General features: G+C 42.7%; 1 protein-coding gene across 2 annotated transcripts in view; it reads right to left on the bottom strand.

Moving 5' to 3' along the window:
- Positions 1-26,409, bottom strand: part of AGBL4 (AGBL carboxypeptidase 4) — a 1,420,515-nt gene that overhangs the window by 818,907 nt on the left and 575,199 nt on the right. For both annotated transcript variants that reach the window (XM_050961715.1, XM_050961716.1), the window contains one exon: positions 6,472-6,688. In XM_050961715.1, the coding sequence (XP_050817672.1) occupies positions 6,472-6,688 (217 nt within the window). The remainder of the gene's footprint in view (positions 1-6,471; positions 6,689-26,409) is intronic.

Raw genomic sequence — 26,409 nt, 5'->3', positions numbered from 1 at the left:
TTCACATGCTTAAAAGTTAAGCATGTGCTCAAGCGCTTTGCTGGATCAGGTCCAGCGTGCCCAGCACCTTGCAGGATCCAGCTCTTTATATATGAACTCTGCGGATAAGAGCTTGTCAAAGGTACCCAGAGGATCAGATAAGTGTTCTTTTATGTAGTGAGTACAAAGCTGAATAAGTGAATAACCTCCCTCTGTGTGCAGTATATCGAATCCTCTGGTACGAGCAGACTTTAAATCTTTTAGACAAGCCTTCAATCCCAAACCACAGCCTTGCAGCTAAAGTATGCCAGGATCACCATCTTTTGGGTCAGTAATCAGAGATTACAAAATAAAATAAAAAATATAGCTTTGCACTAAGCTTTATACAGTCACCATCCAAGAGAACCAAACATAAACCAATTCAAACATGGCCAAAATCCCAGCAGAGTCAAAGCAGTAAAGTGCTATGGGCAAATGGAGCTAATCGCTCCAGACAGCCTTACAGGGCCCCTCCCCCGCCTTTGCAAGTATGGTCAACAGCTCTGTCAACGGAGTAATTATTGTTTAATGCTCTGTTACAAAAGATGGAAAACAAAGCTTCTGGAAATGAAAGTGAAAGCAGTATCTATTCAATCTAGGATATTGCACCGGTTTGCTGGTGTTACACATTCCTTAAAAATCTCATTCTGTTCTTATGTCCTTGAGTGCAGTTACGTAAATATTAAGTGACAGAAAGATGTAGTTAACAATCTTCACACTAATGTAGATATGGCATCACAGACTGGTTATTTTAATAGGATTATATGAAAATGGCTTGTATAGGTTGACAGTAAACAACATAGCACACAGTTCATTTATCACTATTCCCTGCAGCAGGTTTTCCTTCTATAAAATGGATCATAACAATCTGCAGCTGATTCTGTTTTCTTATCCCAACAGAGTCATTAAGCTCAAAGTTCCTTTCTTCTGAAGTTCCAACCGTCTTTCTATTTTTAAATGTATTTTGGATGGACAAGAGTTGATGTCACAAGCGAGCTGCAAAGCTGACTGAAGATTTTAATTCTTTTTTCTGATTTATGATCTGTTCCTCTAAGAATGGCGTATACTCTTGGAGTGAGTTTCCTATATAAACCAATGCTATTTCTAGCACTTAGGAACTGAGAGCTTACGTATGTGAATGACACAGGCGAGATTCATTACAAAGCAATGTTTAGAGTTATGTTTACATTTTTCATAAAACTAGATGTTGCTGGTGACCTAAAGCCCTTTCTTTTTATCATGATTATGCAATTTCTGCATTACGAAATCTTTATAACTGTGTCTATCAGAACCACAAAAGGCAGACTGCAATGGCAATACAGTTTGCCATACAACAAAAGATTCTCTGACCTTAGTTTGTGAGCATTTCAGTTTGTACATCTGGAAAGAGCATAGCACATTGTGGGCGCTGCCACAAAGAACAAACTTTTAAGCATCCAGTACCAAGTTTTATTATTTGTAACCATTAGATTAGAACATTGCACTGACAGGTGATCATTTTGATGGTAATAAGAATGGACCATAATGTGCCATAAATTTTAAAGCAGAACTCACTAATTCAAATTGGGATGCAAAGGTCCCGGAACAAAGGGTGCTGGAGCAACCCCTGGCTTGAAATGGTTTCCATTATATACAGGGTTTACAGTTTGGTTCAATGGCTCTCAGCACCCCCACTATGAAAATTGTTCCCACATCCCTGTTGGGAAGTCTTACTAAAAAACTGATGACATAATATGGCTCAATATTGTTTTCCTCTGGTAACACACAGAAACACCTGGAAATCTACTAAACTAAAAATATATATTTACAGTATAACTCCATTAAAGAAAAGGAAGAAAATATTATTTCTGATATTTGTTATTTTCAGGTCCAACTCTGCTCATGCTGATATCCAATCTGGCAGAGAAATAGCTATAGCAGAGTTTAAAGTTGGCATTTGGTTTTGGAATGGTGTTTATATTATCAATGCTAGGGAAATAGCAGCAGTAGCTGCTATTTATGTGTGAGTAAACACATATACAGATGAATAAAGTGAATGTGCCTCTAACACATATGTAGGAACACCCCTACTTCCTAGAAAAATTAGTAAGTTAGGTTTACTTTCCATTACTGTTGTTTCTGTGGATGTTGTCACACTGAGTAAACTGTCACAAATTGCATTTAGATGACATTTTAATCTAGTTGCAGTTAGATCCATTGGAAACTACAAAATCTGACACCAATATCATTTAAAAAGTATGGTGCATCATCACACAGAGACCTGTATCTTCCATTTTTTCAAAGGAGTATAGCTTTATTATACATGACTGTTATTGCATAACCTAACACTGAACACAGAAATGGAAAATTTAACCTTTGAAAAATTGACTATTTTCTTTGTTTCATGCCTTAAACCAGTCATAACTGATCAGTCAAAATGAGTGAGGGAATATCCATACAACTCATTAGCTATTTTCACTGGTGTACCCAGCCATTTGTACAGTGAACAAAGGAAATTTGATCAGCAAGCCAGCAATGTAACATCTAGTAAGTAGTTTCACAAGTCCAAGGCCTGATTCTGATCTCATTTACACTGGTGTAAATCAGAAGTAACTCCAGTGAAACAGAGACCAACACCAAATCAGTGTGGGATCAGAATCAAGCTCCCAGCATCCGCGTTCTGGTCTATTTTAGTCTGCATCGCATGTCTCTTTTAAGAGGTGGTGGCTCACTTACACAGCTCCACATCAGACATATTGCCTTCTTGTTTTAAAATATGTATGTTTAATATTTAATTTAACACAATTCCATATTCCAGTCTCTGTGTTCTGAGCAAGTTCCTTTGAGGCTTGCGGTTTATATGTGCAGTCACAATGCACCTCAAGTATAATTTGGAAGCACTACTGCCTAATGGGGTGAGAGGAAGTGTCTGTGTCCAATTAATCTTGGCTCTCTTTTGAGTGAATAATGAAAATACTGCCAAGTGAGTGGTGATTTGTAAAGTGGACCATACGAGCTGCGCCAAGCTGACTGAGCTCATTTAATTTAGAGTGAGTGATCAGTGCAATGGTTGGTGGGGGTCTGAGTATACTGAAAAGCCAAGGGTCTTGCACTATATACAGATAATTTAGATTACCAACTTTGAACATTATCCACTTTAAAACTGGCCACTGTGAAATATTATGTATGACTAGACATACTGGAGCTATATGAACATCATACAGTATATCTATACATTTATATAGTTTGTGTGTGTTTATATTTTCAAACACATATAGCAATCATCTTTCACTATTGTGTTGTTCAATGTTGTATAATCCAGTATGACAAAAACTTACTATACAATATAAATAAAGGCACAATCTAAAAAAAAAAATTCAACTTTTACATGTGTTATCTGTTTGGACAGTACGTATACAGTCTAAAGTTATCTGAAGCCAGTGATATCGGAATGAAAACAGCAAGATAAATGGTATCGAGGACACCATGTTACCAAGCTTGTAGTACAGACTATTTTCAAGATCATGTGGCACTTCTAGAATGTTTGATAGCTCTCTGAAGTAAAGCACATAAACATTAAAGGTCAGAACAGAACCACTAAGTTATCCATTCACGTTAGCAATAGGAATTGTTGCCTTTTGGCTCTGTTCCTTTTTGCCATTCTGTGATCTAATGACAGTTAAATGTCCCATATTGATGTTTCACTTTCAAGTTTCATAGAATTGTTGAAAGTATTTAATGTGTTAAGTGAGGCAGAGTATCTTTTCATAGAGGAAAATATGAAATTAGATTACTTTGAAAACACTAAATGCAGTGAAATGAGTGGCTCAAAAAGTCTTTAGAAACAATAACCTAAATATGGCTTCTTGAGACTTGAATTTCACTATTATCCTACAGAAAAGATCCATGGTGAAATTCTGTTCTGTCCCTCTTAAAGGCACAGTACAGAATTCATAGACTAGGGGAGCTAACTAAGGTAGCTCCAAAACACCTTTGTGCCCTCCCAGTCTAAGGCTGGACAGACCCCCCCCACCGCCACCAACAGAAAGCAGACAACCTTGGAGACCTGTCTAAATTACAGCAGCCTCCCTAAGCAGCCCCATGGGCCACAGGGCTGCTCAGAAGCTCAGCAGTCTTACTGCAACCAACCCCCGAGTAACCAGCACTTTTAGGGCCCCTTTATGACACATAAAAGGGGCAGAATGGGGTTGAGGATCTCACCCTTGATTTCTAAAACCATCCCGTGTGTCATTTGATCCTCTCAAGTATAGTCAACTTCTGTTTTCATGCAGCAGGGTACAGAGCCCCCCTCCCCCCCAATCCTGTTTTAAAGTCAAACGCTAAGCAACAAAACACTACATTAAATATTTACAGAAATTATCTATTCAAGCCCTGCAAAACCATTAAGTATCCAAGCTGCTCTAGGATGTTCTTATGTGGAGAAAAGCCAGAGATCCGTTACGATTGCAATGTTTTGTACAAAGATAACATCGTAAGCTGGATTCCAAAGCTTTTTATACAGATCGTCATGGTGAGCTGCAAAATGTTATTATATCAAGTTCTGGAAAACAAACTATGTGTGTTCATTTAGATATAAAATCTGGAGCTACACACAGATAAATTCCATGCCATATTTTGAATGGCACGTTTAATTTTCTGAAATATGAAAAATAATATTTAGTGGCGACAGGTAATGCAGTGTTAACTAGACTTAAAGACTACATCTGTCTGTCAAAATGCAGATAAAAGACAAATGCCTCATATCTCAATGTTTTAATCAGTCAGTCGTGGTTTTGATGAACATGCAAATGTGACCGTTTTATTCTCTATTTTCACATAGAGTGAAAGTTAACAAAAACCAGTTTTACGTTACAATTAATGACAGTTGTGTCCTCTGATATTAATAATTAAACCCCACAAAATCAAAATGATTAAGTTTCCTACTCCCAACTCCCTTTGGATTTTGTGTTTTCCTTTTAACTATTTTCACCTTCCCCATGTAATTGTTGGGCCTCCTAATTGGGGTGATTAGTATCAGCCAGGGATGTGTACTGGGCTTCTCTTAACAAAGAATTTGCTTCACCAATAAAAAGATTTTAAATGGTGGGCCTCTTTGTTAATTCTTTTCTTAATTTCCTATTTTATTTCATTTTTATATAAATTTGGTGCTAGTAAAGGGAACCAGACAGGCCTAGTGAATGAAGTCCTCTATTTATCCCAGTGTTTCTAAGTCTCACAATTTTGTTATGAATCTCATGATATTTTGTAGATTTTTTCTATAAAACTCCATCTGCTGGAGATTGCATAAGAATTTCAGCTCTCATAAAAAACAAAAAGACAGAAAAAAGAAAAAAAGTTTCTAGCCTTTATGATTGTGGAGAAAAGCTTGTGAAGTAAGTGCACCCTAAAGGCTCAGAAACCAAGGCAAATAAAAAAGAACCAATGTTTATGATTTTTAAAAACACTCATGATTTTTAAGCCAATCTTATTATTTTGGGGCCTGATGGCTTGTCTACAGATTAGATGCAGGGAGTTTGATTTAGCGGGTCTGGTGAAGACATGCTAAATCGATGGCAGAGCATTCTCCCATCAGTTTGTGTCCTCCACCTCCCCGAGAAGCGTAAAGGATGTTGATGGGAGACACTCTTCTGTCGACACAGTGTGGTGTAGCCACTGTGATAAGTGGATCTAACTACGTCAACTTTAGTTATGTTATTCATGTAACTGAAGTTGCATAAGTTAGATTGATTTACTGTGGTAGTGTAGACCACCCCTGAGTCAGGATTCTGGAATGTCTGGGTTTGGCAATACTTTCATTCACAGAAAAGTTACATCAAAGTGAGTAGAAGTTCAAGCTTTTCCCACAATGCTCAGATTCAAGCCTGACCAGGAGGGACCATCTCTTGGGGAGAAAGAATAGGCTTAGTCTCCAGCCTCATTTTATTCTTTGATAAGAAGTGTGTCAGTTAGAACCAACTGTGGTGGCATTTTATTTTTGAGGTGGACATTAGAAGTGGGACTAAGACAGCTAAACCCATTTTACATGAGCCACCAAAATATTCAACCATTTTTAGGGGTAAGCTATCTACCCACTTTTCTTTTTGCGTATGGTAGTAAAGGCTATAACCCCATTCTGAAGAAATCTCACAGAAATACAAGACAGGATGCTAAGTATCAAATTTCCCCTGTAAAGCTGTTTCAGTTTTCCCATTTAATATCTTTGGAGGTGAACTGGTCCTACATGGTAAGCTTAGTGTTGCACTACATGTTGCAGAAGAGATATTTTATATGAAATTAAATTACCATTTGTCTATATTTCACCATGCAACTAAGCTGCCTCATGTGTCACTGATAGCAGTAAAACAAATATGTGCATATGTACTTTAGCAGAGATGATGAATTATACTGTGTAAGTATTTAAGGGCAGACATCCATAATGAAGCATGCTAGTTGGCAAACATGCTTATTACTTACCACACTGAGTCCCAGCAATTCTCTGTAAAAGTAGTCCATGTTCCTCCTTTGTAAGTTGTCGAGATAGTGTCGGAGCCGAGTATATGTGTACGGATAGCAGTAGGCAAATTGGTAAATGTCATCCTCCCGGTCAAAGCAGAAAGCAAATGACATGACATAGTTCTTTCTGTGGTCTGGGCAGCGATAGTAATATACATTTTTAGGTGGCAGCCTTTGCCTAAAAAACAAAACACATACAAATGTGTGGACATAAGAATCTTGATAAATTCAAACCTTACAATAAAACTAACTGAAATTCATATTCTTGGTAGAACTAATTAAGTGAAGCAACTGTGAGCCTCAATGGCTCAGAGGTTGGTAACTGGATGGCAAACCTTGCAAGGACATTATTGGAATACATTCTAGATGGACCATATGGAATGAGTCTGTGCCTGGAGGCGTCTCTTTTCAGGTCGGGGTTAGGCATATTTTATGCAACAGTGTCTTGACAAGACATACATTGAACTTAGGGAAGTTTCTGTATTGCAATCCAGTTTAATGGTGAGGAGATATATAGAAACATAGCACAAGCATCAGGAAAAATCAGTTCTTGAGAACCAAAAAACTCTTGTTTAATGAGGTTGTAGAATGACCCCAGAAATTCTCTTCTGAAACAGCCACCTGGTCCTGATTTAGAAAGAGAGAGGGATGGGAGTTTAGTCTAGAATTACTGTATCCTTTGGAAATCCCAGGCTAAATGCATATGGAACCCAGTTACTATGGTCTTGGGCATATTAAACATGCAAATACAATATAATGACTCACTATAGTGGAAGCGCTTACATGACTATGTCAATGCCTGTATCAATTTAAGAGATGATGAATGCCAATATCTAGTCTTGTCAGATGTCTTTCATAACCATCCAAATTCAATATGATTCTCTTATTTCACATTTGTGTTGTGAAGTACTTCAGAGATATGAGCAAAGACCCTTTATATGGACAGATGCTGCTCAATGTCTCTCTTCACACCCTCTCTGCGTGTTGCATACAGGTTTTCTGCCTGCATCTAGACAGTCAGATTCTCTAGTTATACCATGTTCCTGTAATTTAATGCAACTAATTTACCACGCATGTTTGGCAACAGCACACTGTAGTCCTGCAGACTCCAACTAATTCAATTATATAGTATTATAAACAGGTCTCATCTAATGATCATAGCTGATCTCAGCTAAACCAGGATCATGGTGAGGGAAAACATAATATGATTTACAGACGTAGCAACAGTAATGTGTCCTTTCTGAGAAGCTAGACTACTGCAGAGCATCAATTTTGGCCTTTCATTGCTAATAAGAAATGGAGAACAAAACTCTCTCATTGTGCACATGCTTGCCAATTGACAGCCATTAAGGAGTATGATCAGCAAAACTCAGAAGCTACAAAGAGAACAAAAAAGGAATTGAGATGCTGTTGGATAAATACAATAGACAGTGATGCAGTTATTTAGAGTTGAAATACAAATTATTTGCCTCTCTTATTACTGTGGTTCTTGAACACAGATGGTTTTGAATGTTTCCTTCAGTATTTGTGGTTTTCTAAGACTTTTACTTACTGCTGACAATTTATCCTAACAAAGTGGAAATGATTTTTAAGGCCACATATGTGAAGGACACAAAAATACTTTTCTATTTTTTTTAGAAGTACCGTTAGGGGAAAAATTGTCACCAGCCGTCTGCATAAAGTACCTTCATCTAATAGGTTCATCGAGTATCTTAACATATTTCTATCACTCACTCTTACTCTGGAGTGCTATAGGACATCCCTCATTTGCTCTCAAATCAAACAGATGATGTGGCAGTGGGTAAATGTATTCTAGCTCCCAGTTCTCAAACCGTAATGCAAGTTTAAACGGTATGTTGCTGAGTTGTTGAACTTTATTTGTTTCCAAATTAGCAGAGGGGGAAATAACAAAGGGCAGGCCTTACTTTATGCAATAATAACTGCATGTAAAATGTGACCGATGGGGAAATTCAGAATTCCAGAAAGGGTAATGCTAATTGAAATTCATCTGCTGATAGTTAATGTTTAAATGATGAACGGTTCAATAATTTTGTACTTTGAAGCAAGTTAAAGATAACTTTTGTTAATGTATGAAATACACTTTTGATATTTCATTCCCTTTCTCCTTCATTATAGAAGCTAAGCATCTGTTTTATTATCCACTTTGACACACCGTTTTATGGCTGCATTTGGCTATTATGGCTAATCTCGATGTCTAGGACATCTGGTATTGACATTTCCCTATCTGGTGTCTGACACAGCAGTAGAAACCATCCTCAATTCCTAGGTTTAAATTCACCCTCTCAGGGCAGAAATGGTTTAAATTAAGAGTTTGGGCACTATCTTCCAAAAATAATTATAATAGTACTCCTGTCACTGCTAATCTATTCTTATCTCTCCCACCACTTTGTCACTGCTAATCTATTTGTGAGTCATATGGAGAAAGAGAGTCAGTGTTTAGATACCAACAACACATCTTTACATACAGGAGCCTAATCAGATTCAGATCTTATCTTGGAATTTAAAAAGAAAAGAAAAAAAGATAGAAAGAAAAAGAAAAGAGACACAGTGCTAGATATCACCAACTGAGTTTTTGATAATGAAAAGACATTGCTCAGTTCTTGAATTAACCTTTGTCTCCTAGACACACTATTGTTTACTCTTTCCCTATTTTGTTCTATGCCTTCTGGAAAAGGACACCCACACACTGTGGCAGCAGCTGCTCCTATTAATTTAAAGCTATTACAAAAATTAAAATTAAACCCAATTACTCTGGCTGGTTTATAGTCAGGGAACGGCTTAGTCTGATTGTTTCCTCTGGTTATGGACAAAAACAATATTCCTACCTACAGGCAGCTGCCAGTGGAATACTAATGCATCCAGGGCCTGGCAGGGACAGATTCAGAATGCAGAGTTTAACTGCATTTCTGAGTAGAGAAAAATATCTTATCACGGATCTGCAGAAATGCACCGACTTCCTATACTGTAGGTCACAATGCAGTCATTTCATGGCTAGCACTAGGACAGCAAAGTTATGGAGGAACCTTGATACTTTTATTTGTCATTCTGCATTTCCAAGCAGTGAACACCCATAAATGTGCCCTGCTAATTGATACACAAGTGCCTGAATCTCATCACTTCACAATGGTTATTTATAGGAAAACCCCATGAATTCCAAGCACAGCTGCAGCACGTAACATCTTCCAGGCAACTTATTTTCAGTTTGTTTTTAGAAATGTATTACAGAAACATGGTTTAATATTTTACCAGTTTTGAAACAAATTTGGGATGCCAAGTTTGCAAGTTACATGCCAAAATCATCCAGGTAATAGTGGAGTACAGACAGAAAGCTTTCCACTCCACTTCTGGCTCTCCTCATAATCCTAGGAGAAGTGCTGCAGCTAGAGAAGGGCATTCCAAGGCAATGCTCAAGGGTCCAAGTTTTTGAGTGCATTCACTTCCTTCCCTAGCAAACCACTACATCTAATCGTTGTACTCATTTGCTACTCTAGGTAAGGATGGGGTGTGATTGACACATTGTTCCCCAGAATACACACACATATCAACACTGTGTTTATAGAGTACAATATGATGAAATTTTCAAAACCATCATGGGGATTGGGTGGCAAAAATCCCATTGACTTCAGTGCGGGCCAGGAATTCACCCCATCTCTTATGATGGGAAGCAAGTATCTAAATTCTGTGTTTATGTAGCATCCAGCAGTGACTCCAGGTACCAGTGCTTCAAGCACGTGCCTGGGGCGGCAAGCCTCAGGGGGTGCCCTGTTGGTCCCTGCGAGGGCGACAGTCAGGCAGCCTTTGGCGTCTTGCCTGCAGAAGGTCTGCCGGTCCCGCGGATTCGGCAGCAATTCAGCGGCGGGTATGCCGAAACAGCGGGACTGGCGGACCTCCCACAGGCATGCCGCCGAATCTGCGGGACTGGGGTCCTCCCACAGGTGCGCCGCCGAAGGCAGCCTGCCTGCTGTGCTTGGGGTGGCAAAAAAGCTAGAGCCGCCCTGGTAGCATCCAGAGCAAATGGGCTCCTGGTCCATGGTGGGGTTCATAGGTGCAATCACAATGCAAACACTAAATAATAATAATAACTTTTGAGTTTTTCCTAACATGGGAGTAAATCTGGAAGTCTTTACCCAGAAAAAACTCCCAATGGCTTTAAAGAGCAACCTAAACTGTATTTGGCCCATTTTTAATATGGCACTCAGACACAAATTAAACAATTACCACCATCTTCAGGATTGGCCAAATGTATCACCATCAGTAGACAGCAAAGAAATGATGATGATCTTTGGAGGAAAAACAAAAAGTGATAGGTGCTGTAAGAGACTAATGGATGGAAAATAATAAGTGATATTACTTGTAGAGAAGCGATTAAATGAGTATGCTTGCAAAGTAATGTTAGCAATGGTGACAAACTGATCATTTTCAGCTGCCATCAGTTTGCAGCAATAGAGATGTAAGTTTACTAAATCACTGAACTACAGGTTCTTTTAGGCCATTGCAAGAGATGGGCCTGAATCAAAACCTTAAATCATAGAATCATAGAATATCAGGGTTGGAAGGGACCTCAGGAGGTCATCTAGTCCAACCCCCTGCTCAAAGCAGAACCAACCGCAACTAAATAATCCCAGCCAGTGCTTTGTCAAGCCTGACCTTAAAAACCTCTAAGGAAGGAGATTCCACCATCTCCCTAGGTAACCCATTCCAGTGCTTCACCACTCTCTGAGTGAAAAAGTTTTTCCTAATATCCAACCTAAACCTCCCCCACTGCAACTTGAGACCATTACTCCTTGTTCTGTCATCTGTTACCACTTAGAACAGTCTAGATTAGATTCATCCTCTTTGGAACCCCCTTTTGGGTAGTTGAAAGCAGCTATCAAATCCCCCCTCATTCTTCTCTTCTGCAGACTAAACAATCCAGTTCCCTCAGCCTCTTCTCATAAGTCATGTGCTCCAGCCCCCTAATCATTTTTGTTGCCCTCCGCTGGACTCTTTCCAATTTTTCCACATCCTTCTTGTAGTGAGGGGCCCAAAACTGGACACAGTATTCCAGATGAGGCCTCACCAATGCCGAATAGAGGGGAATGATCACGTCCCTCGATCTGCTCGCAATGCCCCTACTTATACAGCCCAAAATGCTGTTAGCCTTCTTGGCAACAAGGGCACACTGCTGACTCATATCCAGCTTCTCGTCCACTGTAAAGCCAAATACCTATAAACTTTTGTGGTGTTTGAAGTCCAAACCCAAATCCAGACCTTAATTTTGCAAATGACTTCAGCCTTTCAATGGACCAATCCCAAACTCCAGATCTGAGCATCCCTCAAATTTTAGACAACCAAATCTAAATCTGACAGCTTGACTCCAATCTATTAATTAAAGAGTTCAACAATGTTGGATAAAATATGAGCAATTTAGTCGTCCACTAAAAACTTTTCTTGCCTTTTGTGAGTCAGCCCTTTCAAATGGAGGTACTTACGGTTCCATTTTTCTTTTAGTCTGAAGCATTATTTTTCTCTTCACATATTACTGTTGTCAACTAGAGCTGCCATCTTCAAAATTCCAAACTTAAGGTGACAGCATAAATTCCTAGGATTTTCATTGCACAGGACTCTACACTTGATTCATGGAGCAATAGTGGGTGTTACAAGTGGAGTTAAGTGCTCTTTGCAGAAAGCAGAATCTGTTTTGGCACAGCTGACTCAGGCAGTTTCAGACACTGAGAAATAACAGTCTTGCTTTTGTACTTGCTAACATTAATTAGAATGGCCACTAAATAGATTCCTCATCTTTTACAACCCAGCTGTGCAACTCAAGGTCTTCTACCTCTACAAGTATCTGGTTTCTTCTCACTGAGTAGGAAGATCAAAGTTGCATGTACATCAATGGGTTTCTTAAGATTGGAAAGTCTACAGTCTCAGTATATCACAAAGCACACAGCTTCCAAGGGTTAATGCATTAATTGAAAGAATTAAATGAACTCTATGAGGAGTGCTTGGTAATTGAAATAATTAAATGAACTTTGCAAAGATTGCTTGTTAATGGTTTGTATTCTTTACAACTTCAAGGGAAAGAGCGAAAAGGAATATTTTTTTTCAGATTTATTACAATATACAGTGAACAGAGAAAAGATTAATTTGATTTTTGGAGGATTCCTTCATTTAAAATGCTTGTAATCAATCTGGAAAACTGTCAATATTTCACTGGTATAATGAAACCTTTTGGCAGGGCAGGCTTCTTACAAGGCCCAGTCCTGCTCCATTTAAGTCAGTGGCAGGAGGACTGGTCCCCTAGACAAACACCACCATAAAAAGGGCAGGAAACACATTCCAGGATAAATTTACGTACTTTAGAAAGCTTGAGAGCTTAATACTGGGGTCAGATTTTCTAAAGTGGTCACCTAAATTGTACCCACAAACTCTGTGCATGCAATTATCTACTTTGCACTGCAAACGTGCATGGGCACATTTTTTCAGAAAAACTGTAGGAAGCCACTTTGGAAAAATCATCCCTTCAACTCAGAAAAATTCACTGGTGAGGGGAATCAGTGGAAAATGACAATAAGGACCCTCTGTTGTTCTGTGTTTGTACAGCACCTACCTCAATGGAATCCTTGTCTATGACCAGCGCTTCTAGGCACTATGGAAATACAAATAATGTAACTACTCTAAGTCCAGTCAGAGGGGTCTGGTTGGAAACATCACTGATGAGAAGGATGTGAAATGCTAAGGAAAGAGCCTGCAATGAAGCAGTGTGGAGTACTCTCTAACAGCAGATCAGGATTAGGAGATGTAACACAGAATTAATCACTTGCTACTTAATATTGCTGGCAAAAATGCAAACAAAAAAAATTACTCCATATGTTGTTACCTCTCTGTATTCTTAATCTCTTCTGCTGCTACATCTAGCCACCATTCACCAAGATAAATGTAACGAGTTTTGTATGTGCTAGCTAGCTACAGACAGATGCTTGGATGAGAGAAACACCCAGCTCAGCAGTCTTTGTACAGGCAAAAAAAAAAATGGTTACTCGCCTTCTCATAACTATTGTTCTTCAAGATGCGTTGTTCATGTCCATTCCAACCAGGTGTGTGGGCACCACGTTCATGGTAGCCAGAAGATTTTTCCCATAGTAGCATCCATCAGGTCAGTCTGGGCGCCCCCGGGAGTTTTGCCTTCATGGCACTCAATATAGAGCTCTGCCGACCTGCCACGCCCTCAGGTCCTTCTTGCTGGTTACTCTGACAGAGAGGTAGGAGGGTGGGTATTGGAATGGACATGAACAACGCATCTCAAATAGCAATGGTTACGAGAAGGCGAGTAACCATTTTTTCTTCTTCGAGTGATTGTTCATGTCAATGCCAATCAGGTGACTCACAAGCCCAAGTTCAGGAGGTGGGGTCAGAGTCTTCCACTGATTGGGGTACTGCTCATCTGAAGGCTGCATCGTCTCTGGCCTGCTGGGTAATCGCATAGCGCATAGCGAAAGTATGGATAGGGGACCACGTTGCCACTCTGCAGATTTCCTGAGTGGGGCCCTGCACCAGGAACGCTGTTGATAAAGCCTGCGCCCTGGTGGAGTGCACAGTAATTGGAGATGCAGGAACCCCGGACAGGTTATAGCACTCATGAATACAGGACGCGATACATGATGAAATGCATTGTGATGACACAAGCAGTCCTTTCATTCTGTCTGCCACTAACACAAATAACTGGATCAATTTTCTGAATTGTTTCATTCCCTCGATGTAAAAGGCTAGTGCCCTGTGGACATCCAGAGAGTGGAGTCTCTGCTCCCTGCCAGTGAAATACCAGGGTAGACTACCAGGAGAAAGATGTCCTGGTTGATGTGAAACTGCGACACAACCTTCAGGAAGAAAGCAAGATGAGGCCGGAGTTGAATCTTGTCCTTATAGAACACGGTGTAGGGAGGCTCTGATGTTAGGACCCTGAGCTCAGACACCCTCCTGGCCGAGGTTATCGCTACCAGGAACGCCACCTTGTAAGAGAGGCAGAGCAGGAAGCACGTCACCAATGGTTCAAAGCGGGGAGTGTCCCATGAGCCTTGAAAGGAGCAGGTTGAGGTCCCAGGCAGGGACAGGCTGATGGACGTTAGGGTATAGCCTGTCGAGCCCTTTTAAGAATCGGCTGACCATGGGGTTAGCAAACACAGAGCAGCCCTCCGTGCCCAGGTGGAAGGCTATGATGGCATCTAAGTCAACTCTTATTGATGACAACAAAAGCTCCTGCTGCTTCAGATGGAGGAAATAGTCCAGAATAAGCAGCACTGAGGCTAGCATAGGGGACAAATGGTACTGCACCAAACAGACTGAAAATCTCTTCCACTTGGCAAAGTATGTGGCTCTCATAGAGAGTCTTCTGCTGCCAAGGAGGACCTGTCTAACTTGCTGAATCCAGTGAGGGGATGATGGCAGCCAACGAGACCATGCGGAACCTGAGTTTCTTCACAAACTTGTTGAGATCTCGTAGGTCCAAGATAGGCCTGAGGCAGCCTTTGACTTTTGGTATTAGGAAATACTGGGAATAAAAGTCCTCACACCTGTGCTCCTGAGGAACCTTCTCCACTGTCCCTAGCGATAGGAGCGACTGTACCTCCTAGATAAAGAGCTGCTCATGAGAAGGGTCCCTGAAAAGGGACGGAGAAAGAGGATGGAAGGGCACAGAATTGGATGGAGTTTCCCCTCTCTGCTGTGAGGAGCATCCAGCAGTCTGAAGTGATATGGGACTATGCATGGTAGAAAGGGGACAGTCGGGAGGAAAAGTAAGGTGAGGTAGATCCAGTTTTTGTTCTGGTGTGCCATCCTCGACTGCACCTTCAAAAAGCTGGTTTGGGGCCAGAAGGTGGTTTGGGTTGGCCAGAGTTCTGGCCTAAGGAGGAGTATTGTTTTTTCTGTCACTCCTGTTTCTCCTCTGAGAACTGTCCTGGCAGTTCTGCTGATAGAACCTCAGAGGAGGTTGCGGCCCAAAGTCCAGAGGGTGGCTCATGAAACTTTCAGGCTATGCAGCCTCTTATCTGTCTTTTCAGAGAAAAGAGACACACCCTCAAATGGGAGGTCCTGAATGGTCTGTTGGACCTCATAAGGGAGCCTCAAGACTTGGAACCAGGAGCCCCTTCTCATGGCCACCCCAGTAGCCATGACCCTAGTGGCAGCATCAGCACTGTCCAATGTGGCCTGGAGGGAAGCCCTTGAGACTAGCTTCCTCTCCTTCACCAAGGCCGAGAACGCAGCTATGGAGTCTGAAGGGAGGAGCTTTGTAAATTTGGCCATTGCCGCACAGTGTTATAAGAGTACCTGCTGGTTCAAAATATGGATCTGCAGACCCCCTGTAGAATAGATTATAGAATATCAGGGTTGGAAGGGACCTCAGGAGGTATCTAGTCCAACCCCCTGCTCAAAGCAGGACCAATCCCTAACTAAACCCTCAAATGGCTCCTCAAGGATTGAATTCAGGACCCTGGGTTTAGCAGACCAATGCTCAAACCACTGAGCTATCCCTCCCCCATCTTTCTTCTGACAAGGTTGAGTCACTTAGACTCCCTGTTTTTAGGGGCGGGCCCCTAGAAACCCTGCCACTCATGCTTATTAGCAGCATCCACGACAAGAGAGTTGGGAGGTGGGTGGGAATACAACTGTTCATACCCCTTGGATTGCACAAAATAACGCCTCCTGTTGTGTTTGGCAGTGGGTGGCAAGGAAGCTGAGGTCTGCCACAGGGTCTTGGTGGTATCCACAATAGTCTTAATAAGTGGCAAGGCAATATGAGAAGGACCTGAGGGGGTGAGGAAATCCACCATGGGATCAGCTTCCTTGACCACCTCCTCAGCCTTAATGCCCAGGCCCTGAGCAGCCCTTTGCAACAACTTTTGTAGCACCCAGTTGTCCTCAAGCGCCGGGGCTATGGCTGTGCCTGCTAGTGCCTCATCCAGAGATGATAAGGAGGAAGCCCTTATAAGCAATGGCTGCTCCCCGCCATCAGCTCCCAAGGGGTCCCGCGACTCTTGGAGGTCTCAGGGGAATGTAGGTGCCAATGGAATGCCCATTAGCACTGAGGCTGTCATCGCCGAACTCGGCATTGGTACAGGAACCGGAGACACTGATGGTGCTGCCGGTGGAGCCGGTGCCAAACCAGCTGGCTGAGCTGAAGATGATGGCGGGGCTGATGTCTGCACCACTGTTGGTACTGAGGTCATTGGTGCCGAAAATGCTGTCAGGACTGGAGCGGGAGTTAGTGCCGAGATCGCTGTCGGTGCCGAGGTCGAAAGAGTCGCTGGTGCTGACGCTGGTGCTGCAGTCGATGGTGTTGGCATGCGGGCAGGTGCCAAGGCACGCTGCGCGGTTGATGGTGGGACAAATGTGGCTAAGGCCACCAAAGTTGCTGTGGAGCAATATCCTTGGATCCCTCCCTGGCTCTGGTGAAAGGCCCAGTGTCCAGAATGGCCAGTATGGTGGATTCTGCCACTGCGCTGGCTGTGCCTGGAGCTCTCTCGCCTTGCCCTCGATCTTCGACTCCTACTCCTCTGAGAGCGGCAGGAGTCAGACTCTGACTCCAAGGTCTCCGAGACTGAAGACCACAGAGGTGCCAAGCTTCAATGCATGGAGCATCAAGAGCTTGGGAAGCAACTAGGCTCTCTGTCTGAGTGGGCCAGTGCCGAAGGATGTGGAGGGGCGAATGCCTAGACATCATTGCTGGCTTCCCTCTTGACTGCACCTGGGGGTTGGGTGAGACCGCCAGCGCAGGGGATTCCTTCCTCCTAGGGGGCAATAATGGTGCCACAAGGTGCAGAAGATCTCGAGCAGCTTCAAAAGCTTCTGGCGTCAAAGGAAGTGGCAGCTTCTGGCCCGTAGCGACCAGTGAATGTGCGGGGCCTGGACACAATAGAGTCCACGCAGCCCTAATGGGGGATCTCGAGCTGTGGCCCTCCTGGGGTCTCACTCATTTAGATTTAGCTGGAGGTGATTGACTGTCTAGCTTCTTTTTCTTCTGAGGCAGTGGTGAGTGCTCTCTGCTGGGCCTCGGGAGATGCCATGCCTGTGCCAAACGTCCTGAAATGAGTCCTTTCTCGGCACCGAACTCAATGATAGTACCGAGGCACTCCGTGTCACCGAGGAAGTGTTAGGAGCCAGATCCCCTGAGCCTGGGTCCGAATGGGGGCATAGAGCTGCCTCCAGGAGGATCACTTTAAGCTGCTGCTCCATTTCTGTAAGAGTTCTAGGGCGGAACTTGCGGCAGATCTTACAGAGCTCCTTTCAGTGACCCTCCCCTAGGCACCGTCAGCATGAGGAGTATGGATCACTCTGTGGCATGTGCTTCGTGCTGGCCACACAGTTTTCAAATCTCAGAGACAGCGCCGGGGACTCAAATGGTGGGGGTAAGACCCCAACAACTCTAATTACTAACTAAAACTACTAAGACAAACTAACTACATACAAAGAACTGGAGTTGAACACGCTTGCTAAAGCAAGGACTACGGGAAGTTCCAGCCTACCGTCACTGGCGGTAAGAAGGAACTGAGGGGGTGGCAGGCGACAGGGCTCTATATTGAGTACCATGAAGGTGCAACTCCAGGGGGAGCCCAGACCGACCCGACGGATGCTGCTAGGAGAAAAAAAACTTCCGGCTATAGTGCACGTGTGCACTCGCACACACCTGACTGGAATCAACAAGAACTCAAAGAAGAACCCGACTTTGCTACAGACTTCAGTGGTAGTTTTGACTGCACAGGACTGTAGGATCAGTGCCAAAGAGGAGATATCAATTTCTCCTAATCTTTACTTCACAATGGATTTTGTGGTACAATCAGAGCCGCTGTTCTCATTTTACTTCTGACTGTGAGCAACTATTAGATTTTCTATCCTTATTCACTCCTGAAAAAGATACGGTTTGAACTGGAGTTAGGTGAGAACTGGCCATGATGCAGACAGTTTGTGTCAAACCTGCATCATGTTGCTTACATTCTCTAAACCTCAGCACAGCATTTTTGTCTTTTGTCTTTTTCATAGCTTGTTTACTGATCCTCAGTGTCAGTGTGTCAGGCGGGGTCCAGGCTTGGCATAGCCTGCCATAGGTCTCGTCTTGCAAAGATGCTACAGCAAATATCTTAGGATAGTTGTCAGACATGAATGGCATTCCAAAATCCCTTACCACCAGCATGTGCAATAACCCTTTCCACTGGACAGGCAGCAGGTTTAATTTATCTTCTCCATCTCAAACATTTCCATTCCACTGTAACCAAACCTATATACCTTCCTCCATCTTTGTTTGTCCTGGCCCTTGCGGTAGTGGCTTCCCTCCATAGCTACAGTAGCAATAAGTCTCCAGTACTATACTTATTTTATAAAAACTCTGTCTAAAACTGCAGAAATAATGAATGGTGCTGACTTTTGTGGTTGTTGAAGTATGCTTTGTCTACTGACCATGAGGGTTCCAGACAGTTATTCCTAGTTAATCTACCTCTAGGTAATCATTGAAAAAAAAAAAGGTTTTCAGAATATGCCAATGTGGTTCTGAGCTTTGTATCTACAGTTGGGGTTCTCAATCTGGGGATCACGAACAGGTGTCAGAGGGGTAGGTCACAACCATCTTAGCAATATGGGATGGGTAGGTGGGAGGGGACCAGTGGGGGAAAAGGGGGTTGCCATATAGAAATTGTTGAGAGTCATGGACAGAGGCATCACACCATGGATCAGGGAGGACCATCTTACTCAGTCTGCAGCACGGTTACCGTTCTGAAGACTGTGACACCAAGAAGATATAAACAAACTAGAGGCAATTCAAAGAGCAATAAATATAATGAAGACTTATTTGAGAAAAAGTAAAAGAACTAAATACAGTATGAGAAGCTTGTCACACAAAATGTCTAAGGGCTAAATCTGCCTCTGACTCATCTGTGCATGAAAAGCTGAAAGCCACTAATTTCTCTGCATGTTGTTCTCTCCACACCTAACTTTTTAGCCATGCAGAAGTTGGAGCCATGCCCAAGAACCCTGCCATTAAAAAGCAAGGCTCCCCTGACATCTGCCAGAAAACTGGATGATCAGAAGACAGCTAAGAGGTGCCAATAGGAAAGAAAGAGTAAACATCCAATCAGAAGAGGAAGGTGTTTTAGCAATTGGACCTGGGAACAAGGGAAGCTGACATGTGGAAGCTGAAGCAGGGAGGTGGCAGATCAGAAGGCTGAGAGAGGCAAACAGGAGAGATCTATTTTAGGGTGCATGGGATTGGGACACAGCCAGCATGCAGAAAGGAACACAACAGAGGACCTTGAATGCCTTTCCCACTTCTAACTTCTATGGCTCTGATTGAGAATAATACTGAAAATTTGAACTGGACAAATTCCATGGGTGTTTAGATTACTATGGGAGAGAGGGGAAAATGTAATTAAAATTGTCATCAGTTCTGAGAATACACACACACACACGGGAACAAGCTGCTATGTAAGATGTTCCTATTCAGAACCGGAATATACTCAGTCCAGTTAACTTTCATTGGGACATCTGACTCTGAGAATGCCCAATATATTTCAATCTATCCCATGACATCTCTTCACTAACAATTTACTATTATCTTGGTAACATTTTACACACACCCAATCCTTCCCCCATATACACACCAGTTTCTTCCTTTATTTCCCCTTGTGCCTCAGAATAACCTGACACAACTTATCAGCAGAGGAAGGCTGATTATGCTTCTGTGCTGGCTGGAGGATGTCTTGCCAGGGTGAGGTGGAACATATGGAGCACCCTACCTCTGCAGTGTATCAAGTGCAAGCAGGCCTGGGAATGAGGGACCAACCCAAACCCCAAACTCCAGTCCCTATACTACAGTGCCAGTAGACCATTGGATCAGCTCTAATAGACTCTTAGCCTCAATTACCTAATTAGCCTTTTCCTCACTTTCCCTATCTCCCTTTCCCATCTGTTCATCTATTCCCACACCCCTTTCTTCCGCAAGAATAATTTTTTAAAATCCATGTGAACTTCATTTAGGTTATTCTCAGATGACTTCTCTTTCATGCAAGAATAATTTATAAGTCTCACAAGAGCTCAGAGTTGCAGCAGGATTTTGGTAATGTCTGAATGCTATATTTATGTTAGATACTGATGAGTTCACACACACACAAATACTACCATAGTGAAGATTTCTAACGTATCACATTAATTTGGTACGAGATTCAGCTAACTACTGGAGAAACAAGGACGACAGTGGATCTGAGGATGTTTTTTCCAGTCCTTTCTTGGTTTAGACTGAGGAATCCAAGGGTAATTTGGATCGCAAGGCTGGTTTTCACCTTATTGTTATTGCTGATAAGTATCAAAATATTTTTGAAATTAGAAAATATAAATGCACAGCAAGATATAGGAATACAAGAACTGCCATAATGGATCAGACCCGAGGTCCAACTAGTCCAGTATCCTGTCTCTCACGGTAGCCAGTACCAGAAGCTTCAGAAGATTTAGAATCCTGCAGTAGACCCCCCACATTAGGACTTATCCTGGTCTCTTCAGCATGAAGTTCAACATGCCTTTCAAAACGTTTGTCATCATTAATTAACAATGCTAGATATAATTTTAGCATTATTCTTGATCTCATTCCTTATGCATCCAAACCTCTTAGCTTTTTTCACCACAGTGACATATATTGTCACTGAATTGTTTACAATGATGCCAGATTCTTCTCTTGAAGAATTTACTTTACTTTAAAACCCTATAAGGTGTATGAATAGTTTAAATATTTCCCTCCAGTGTGCATACTTTGTATTTATCGACATCGAACATTACCATTGCGTTGTCCATTTGTGCAGCTTGTTTAAGTGTCGAAGTTCCTCACAGTCTTGTTCGGTCCTGAATAATCTAAATAATTGTGTGTCATTTTCTACCTTACTACTCATCTCCTTCTCTACATCATTAATAGATATATTAAACATTTGACCTAGTACAGAACCTTGAGGCACCTAGTTATTAACCTTTTACCATAATGAAAATCGACCATTTAATCCTGCTGGTCTGTAATTTCCCAGAGCACCCTTAGAACCTATTTGAAATATAGATACAACATCTGGTACCCTCCAATTCTCTGAAACAGTTGCTGTTTTTAAAGACAAAGTGCATATTTTTTGTTAGCACTTAGCCACTTCATACCTAAGTTCCTTCAGAACTCTTGGATGTATGTCATCTGGGCCTCATGACTTACTGCTTTTTAATTAATCAATTACCTCTTCTGACCTCTCAGTCTCTGATAGTACCTCATCTTTATTTACAGAAAAAAGCAGGTCCAGAGTAGGTATCTCCCCAGCATCCTCTGTGGTGAAGAATGATGCAAAGAAATTATGTAGCTTCTCAGCAACGTCTTCCTCTCCCTTGATTGCTCTCTTTATCCCCTGGTGATCCAGCAGACCCACCAATTCTTTCATAAGCCTCCTGCTTCTCCTATACTTAAGAAATCTCTTGGGTGGTTTTTTTTTTTTTAAATACATTTAGCTATTTGCTCCTCAAAATCCATTTTTGGCCCTTCTGATTTCCATTGCCTGGTGAAATTTATGTTTCTGTGTATTGGCTTCAGTAGAATCAGCTTTCCAAATTTTGAAGGATTTCCTTTTGATTTGAATACCCTCAGAAATTTTTTCAGTTACCCATACTGGTTGGCTCTTTGACTTGTGTTAGGGGCCTTCCCTTCATCTCTTCCCCTGCTTCTTTTCATGGAGACAGAAAGCAGAAGACCCAAAGTCCAAAGTGCAAGCAATGCAATATTTATTGGGGTTAGTTTCAAACAAACATATCTATAGCTCTGATGTCGCAGAGCCTTTTCCCCAGTGTCTCAGTTTCCTTAGTAGGCATAATTATATCTGTAGTGTATGCCCTTGGTCTCACCCTTGCAATTTATGGTCATGTTCCCTTTTTGGAGGGTCTTGAGTCTGGGGGCTAGGGTACCACCTCTTTTGTATCTCCTGGGAGGGGTAAGGAGTGAGGTTGTACTTCAGTCAGGGACAGGCATTTCTTTGGCCTTTTACTGTTTCTTATGCCTCCCCCAAACTCCTTCTCCCTCCCGACTGGTTGCTTGACCTTGGCTCGAGATAGGAGGCAAGGCAGTCTTCAAGTGTGCACTCATATATTACACTTCCACTATACCTAGCAAAACTTTTAGCTCTATTCCTTATCTTTTCTCATTGTAGTAAAAGCCCCATCTGGTTGTGGGAAATGCAACACACAGTGTCTTTGTTCACACATATTAATAAGGATGTAAAAGAGTATCAAAAAATCAAGCCCAAAATCCTATCTCAGGCTAACAAACAGGCCTATATTCTAACACCCTGCAGATTCTCTTTTTGTTCAGTGACACACATGCCTTCTGAGGCACTATTATTATTATTTATTTATTTTAGTTTTCACCAAAACCAACACTAAAGATTTTACTTTCTTTATTTGTTAACTTTAGAGTTTTTTGACTAAACTTTAATTTACTGAAATCTTCCTTTCTAAGGTTGAATGTCACTGTGTCATTTTTAGGATATTAATTATTTGCTCTCACACTTCTCTTCCCTCTCTCTCCCCCTCCCAGTTTCTGTAGGACTGGGATCTTACCATTTCTTGTTGTTTTAGCTACGGCACCCATTAAAAGCCTTCTACATGCACAAGAGCATGACAGCTCCAAATACTTAGTGACAATTCAAACGTGCATAATTGAAATGAGAAGGCCACATACATTGTTACTTCTGTAGCCCCGGAGCATTGCAGATACCAGTGGCAATTTGCATTCCTCCATTCCTGCCCCCCGCCCAAGCTTCCGGTACGCTACCCTCCCAATTTCAGAGACTGTCTGCAACATCCGCACCCCCTCCCTCACATTACAGCTATGTGCCCCCATGTTCCCCTTCCTCCATACTCTTGTCCCCCATTCTCTCTTCCATGCCAGGGGTTCTGTGTGCCCCCTCATCGCTCCCCTGACAGTTCTACTGGGGCTCTTAGGGTACGTCCACACTGCAAAACAAAACCCACCACAGCAAGTCTCAGAGCCCCGGTCAACTGACTTGGGATCATGCTGCAGGGTTAAAAATAGCAGTGTGGACACTTGGGCTCAGGCTGGAAGGAGGAGGGTCTCAGAATCCAGCCTCCAGCTCTGGCTGCTGCAGGCTCTCTTTTTTGTGTGTGTGTCTAGAGCTACCCTTATCATCACTTCTAAGCCCTCATTTAGGGCTTTTCCACACAGAGGTTTCCTGTGAGTTCTTCCAGCCACAGGGCTGAGAGAGAGAGAGAGAGAGAGAGAGAGAGAGAGAGACACTCCCTTTCTCAACCCCTCCCTTCTAAGCATCATTCTCTTTATATGGATCTACCAGCGTGTTTTTAGCTCAGCTGCTCCATTACTAATTAGCTAAATGGCACCATTGGAGCATCTGATTGCTCCCAGGTGTAGCCCACAGGGTTGTCATGAGCCCAAAATGTCCTGTAGGGCCACTGGCCCTATGACACATGGGCTCAAAAGTTATCTCACTACATATAGATTCACATACAAAGAAATGCCATTGAATTAAGAGTATAAGGCCTTGCTCTGCTTGGTCAAAAAGGTGTGAAAAAGAATTAAAAGCCCCAAACCCATCTCCTCAAAAAAGTGCTAAGTAAACAAACAGACCTTTCAATATACCCAGAATGTCAACCAATGTAGACTCTGTCAGATCAAGAAAGCAGGGCCAGCTCTGGCTTTTTTGCTGCCCCAAGCAAAAAAATCCAAAAAACCCTGCGGGGCGGCCGGAGCCAGGGTGCAAACTTTTGGCTAGTGGGACTCCCTGCGTTGCAGACGTGCCCCGGGCAGTGGAGTGCATGCCTTGGCTAGCAGTGGGGAGGGGGAGGGAGCGGGGGGGAGAGAGAGAAGGGGGACGGCAAGGGCTTCCTTCAGCCAGGGCGCTCACCACTCGGCCTCTCCCAGGAGGGCTCCGCACCATTCCGGTCGGCGGGGAGGGAAGGACATGGGTTGCTGGGCTTCCTGCAGACCTGGCACCAGCTGGAGCAGACAGAGCGCACAGCCCGCTCCCAGCAGGACACTCCCCTCCTCCACGCCACCGCCCCCTACAGGGCAGCCAGAGTGGCAAACAAAAAAAAACAAAGCAAAAAATTCCTAGGATCGGATGGAATGCCGCCCCTTAGAATCTGCTGCCCCAAGCATGAGCTTGCTCTGCTGGTGCCTGGAGCCGGCCCTGCAAGAAAGGAAACAATATCAGAGTCAATCCACTGAGCACCCCGCTCCCAGGTCCAAGATGTTCACATCAAGACACAGCTCTCCCAGCTGAGTTCAGCCATGCGGGTTAAGCACGAAGACAGCCACCAGACTTTCTCTGTCACCAGACTGCGATATTAATGAGGAACTTGAAAACTTTTTCCTAGGTCTTGATGCTCTGCAAGTCTCTTCACAATGCCCTTTCTGGCAGCTGGAGACGGTTCAGAAATAACCTTAGCAGGCTTGCTTCCCAAGATAATAAGGAATGAATGCACTGCAGAGGGGGTGCCCTCAGTCTTTAGGGGAAATAAAAAACAATTTTCTCCTTTTCTCTTTTCCAACATCCCTAGTTGCTGACCCATGAAGTAGTATTGATCTAAGAAGAGATGAAGTATCCTGCCCTCTTAACACTTGTTATTTACAACACACATGGATGCATGTTGGCTGAGGGAGAGTCAGAGAGAAGAGGGACCCAGGCATCCAAAAGCAATAACACTCCTGGGATTCCTTACCCAAAACACAAAGCTAAAAACTAAGGGTACGTCTTCACTACCAGCCGTATCGGCGGGTAGCAATTGATTTCTCAGGGATCGATATATCGCGTCTCATCTAGACGCGATATATTGATCCCCGAACGCACTCCTGTCGACTCCGGAACTCCACCATCCCAAACGGCGGTAGCGGAGTCAACATGAGGAGCCACAGACGTCGATCCCGCACTGTGAGGATGGTAGGTAACTCAATCTAAGATACTTCAACTTCCGCTACGCTATTCATGTAGCTGAAGTTGCATATCTTAGATCAATCCCCCCTCCCCAGTGTAGATCAGCCCTAAGATGCTGCAATGGTGTGTTGCTGGAGAGAGGGGGACATGAAAAATGGTATGTGTAGCACTAATCTTGTTTTTTCAAGCTGCATGTGTGTTATCAACCAGGCCTCTTCCATTTTTCACAATAGTGCTAACATCATTTTTCTTGATAGCCATTTTAAAATATATATATTCATTTTAGTAGGGAAAAAATGTTTTTTTCCTATCTGACAATATAACAGCAGTGGAGAAACTGCATGTTGACTGTATATATAAAATACAGCCTGGTCCACAGTGTATTTTCTTTCTTAGCATGCACGACAGTCTCTGTCTCCTCGCATAGTTATCAAACATAGCATGAGAAGGAAGGAAATGGAAGCTACAATTCACTGCCGTTCTGTAAAAAGTTTTTTTTTTTTTTGTATTTTCTTGCCATTCGGAACGACACTCAACCCTTTCTTACCACTAAAGATATGACATGACTAAACTCTAGATATTTCTCCTCCTCTTTACATTCTTGTGTAAATGCAGAGATAGACAGTGTGTAGCAAATCACTGGCATGTAAAGGGGTGGAAAGGATGCACGGAGCCTACTGCTTCCATCCTTGTGCAGCAGAAAGGCACATGCTGGTCCGCAGTAGCTCTGGAAACCCTGTTCAAAGTAAAGGAATACAGCTCTGCCACTTTAGTGCCTGCTAACTTCAGTGCCTGTGATGACACATGAGGTAGAACATGGGCACATAATGTCTATTATATTCCATCAAAGAGTTTGCACAGCCTCTAGTCAAACTCCTGCCCTAAAACCCAATTCAAGGCAGAAGCTTATCCACAGTCTAGCTCTTAGTATATT

Source organism: Gopherus flavomarginatus, chromosome 7, assembly GCF_025201925.1.
Source record: "Gopherus flavomarginatus isolate rGopFla2 chromosome 7, rGopFla2.mat.asm, whole genome shotgun sequence".
NCBI classification, from domain to species: domain Eukaryota; kingdom Metazoa; phylum Chordata; order Testudines; family Testudinidae; genus Gopherus; species Gopherus flavomarginatus.
Note: the sequence above shows the minus strand (reverse complement) of the source record. Positions and strands in the feature narration are given on the sequence as shown.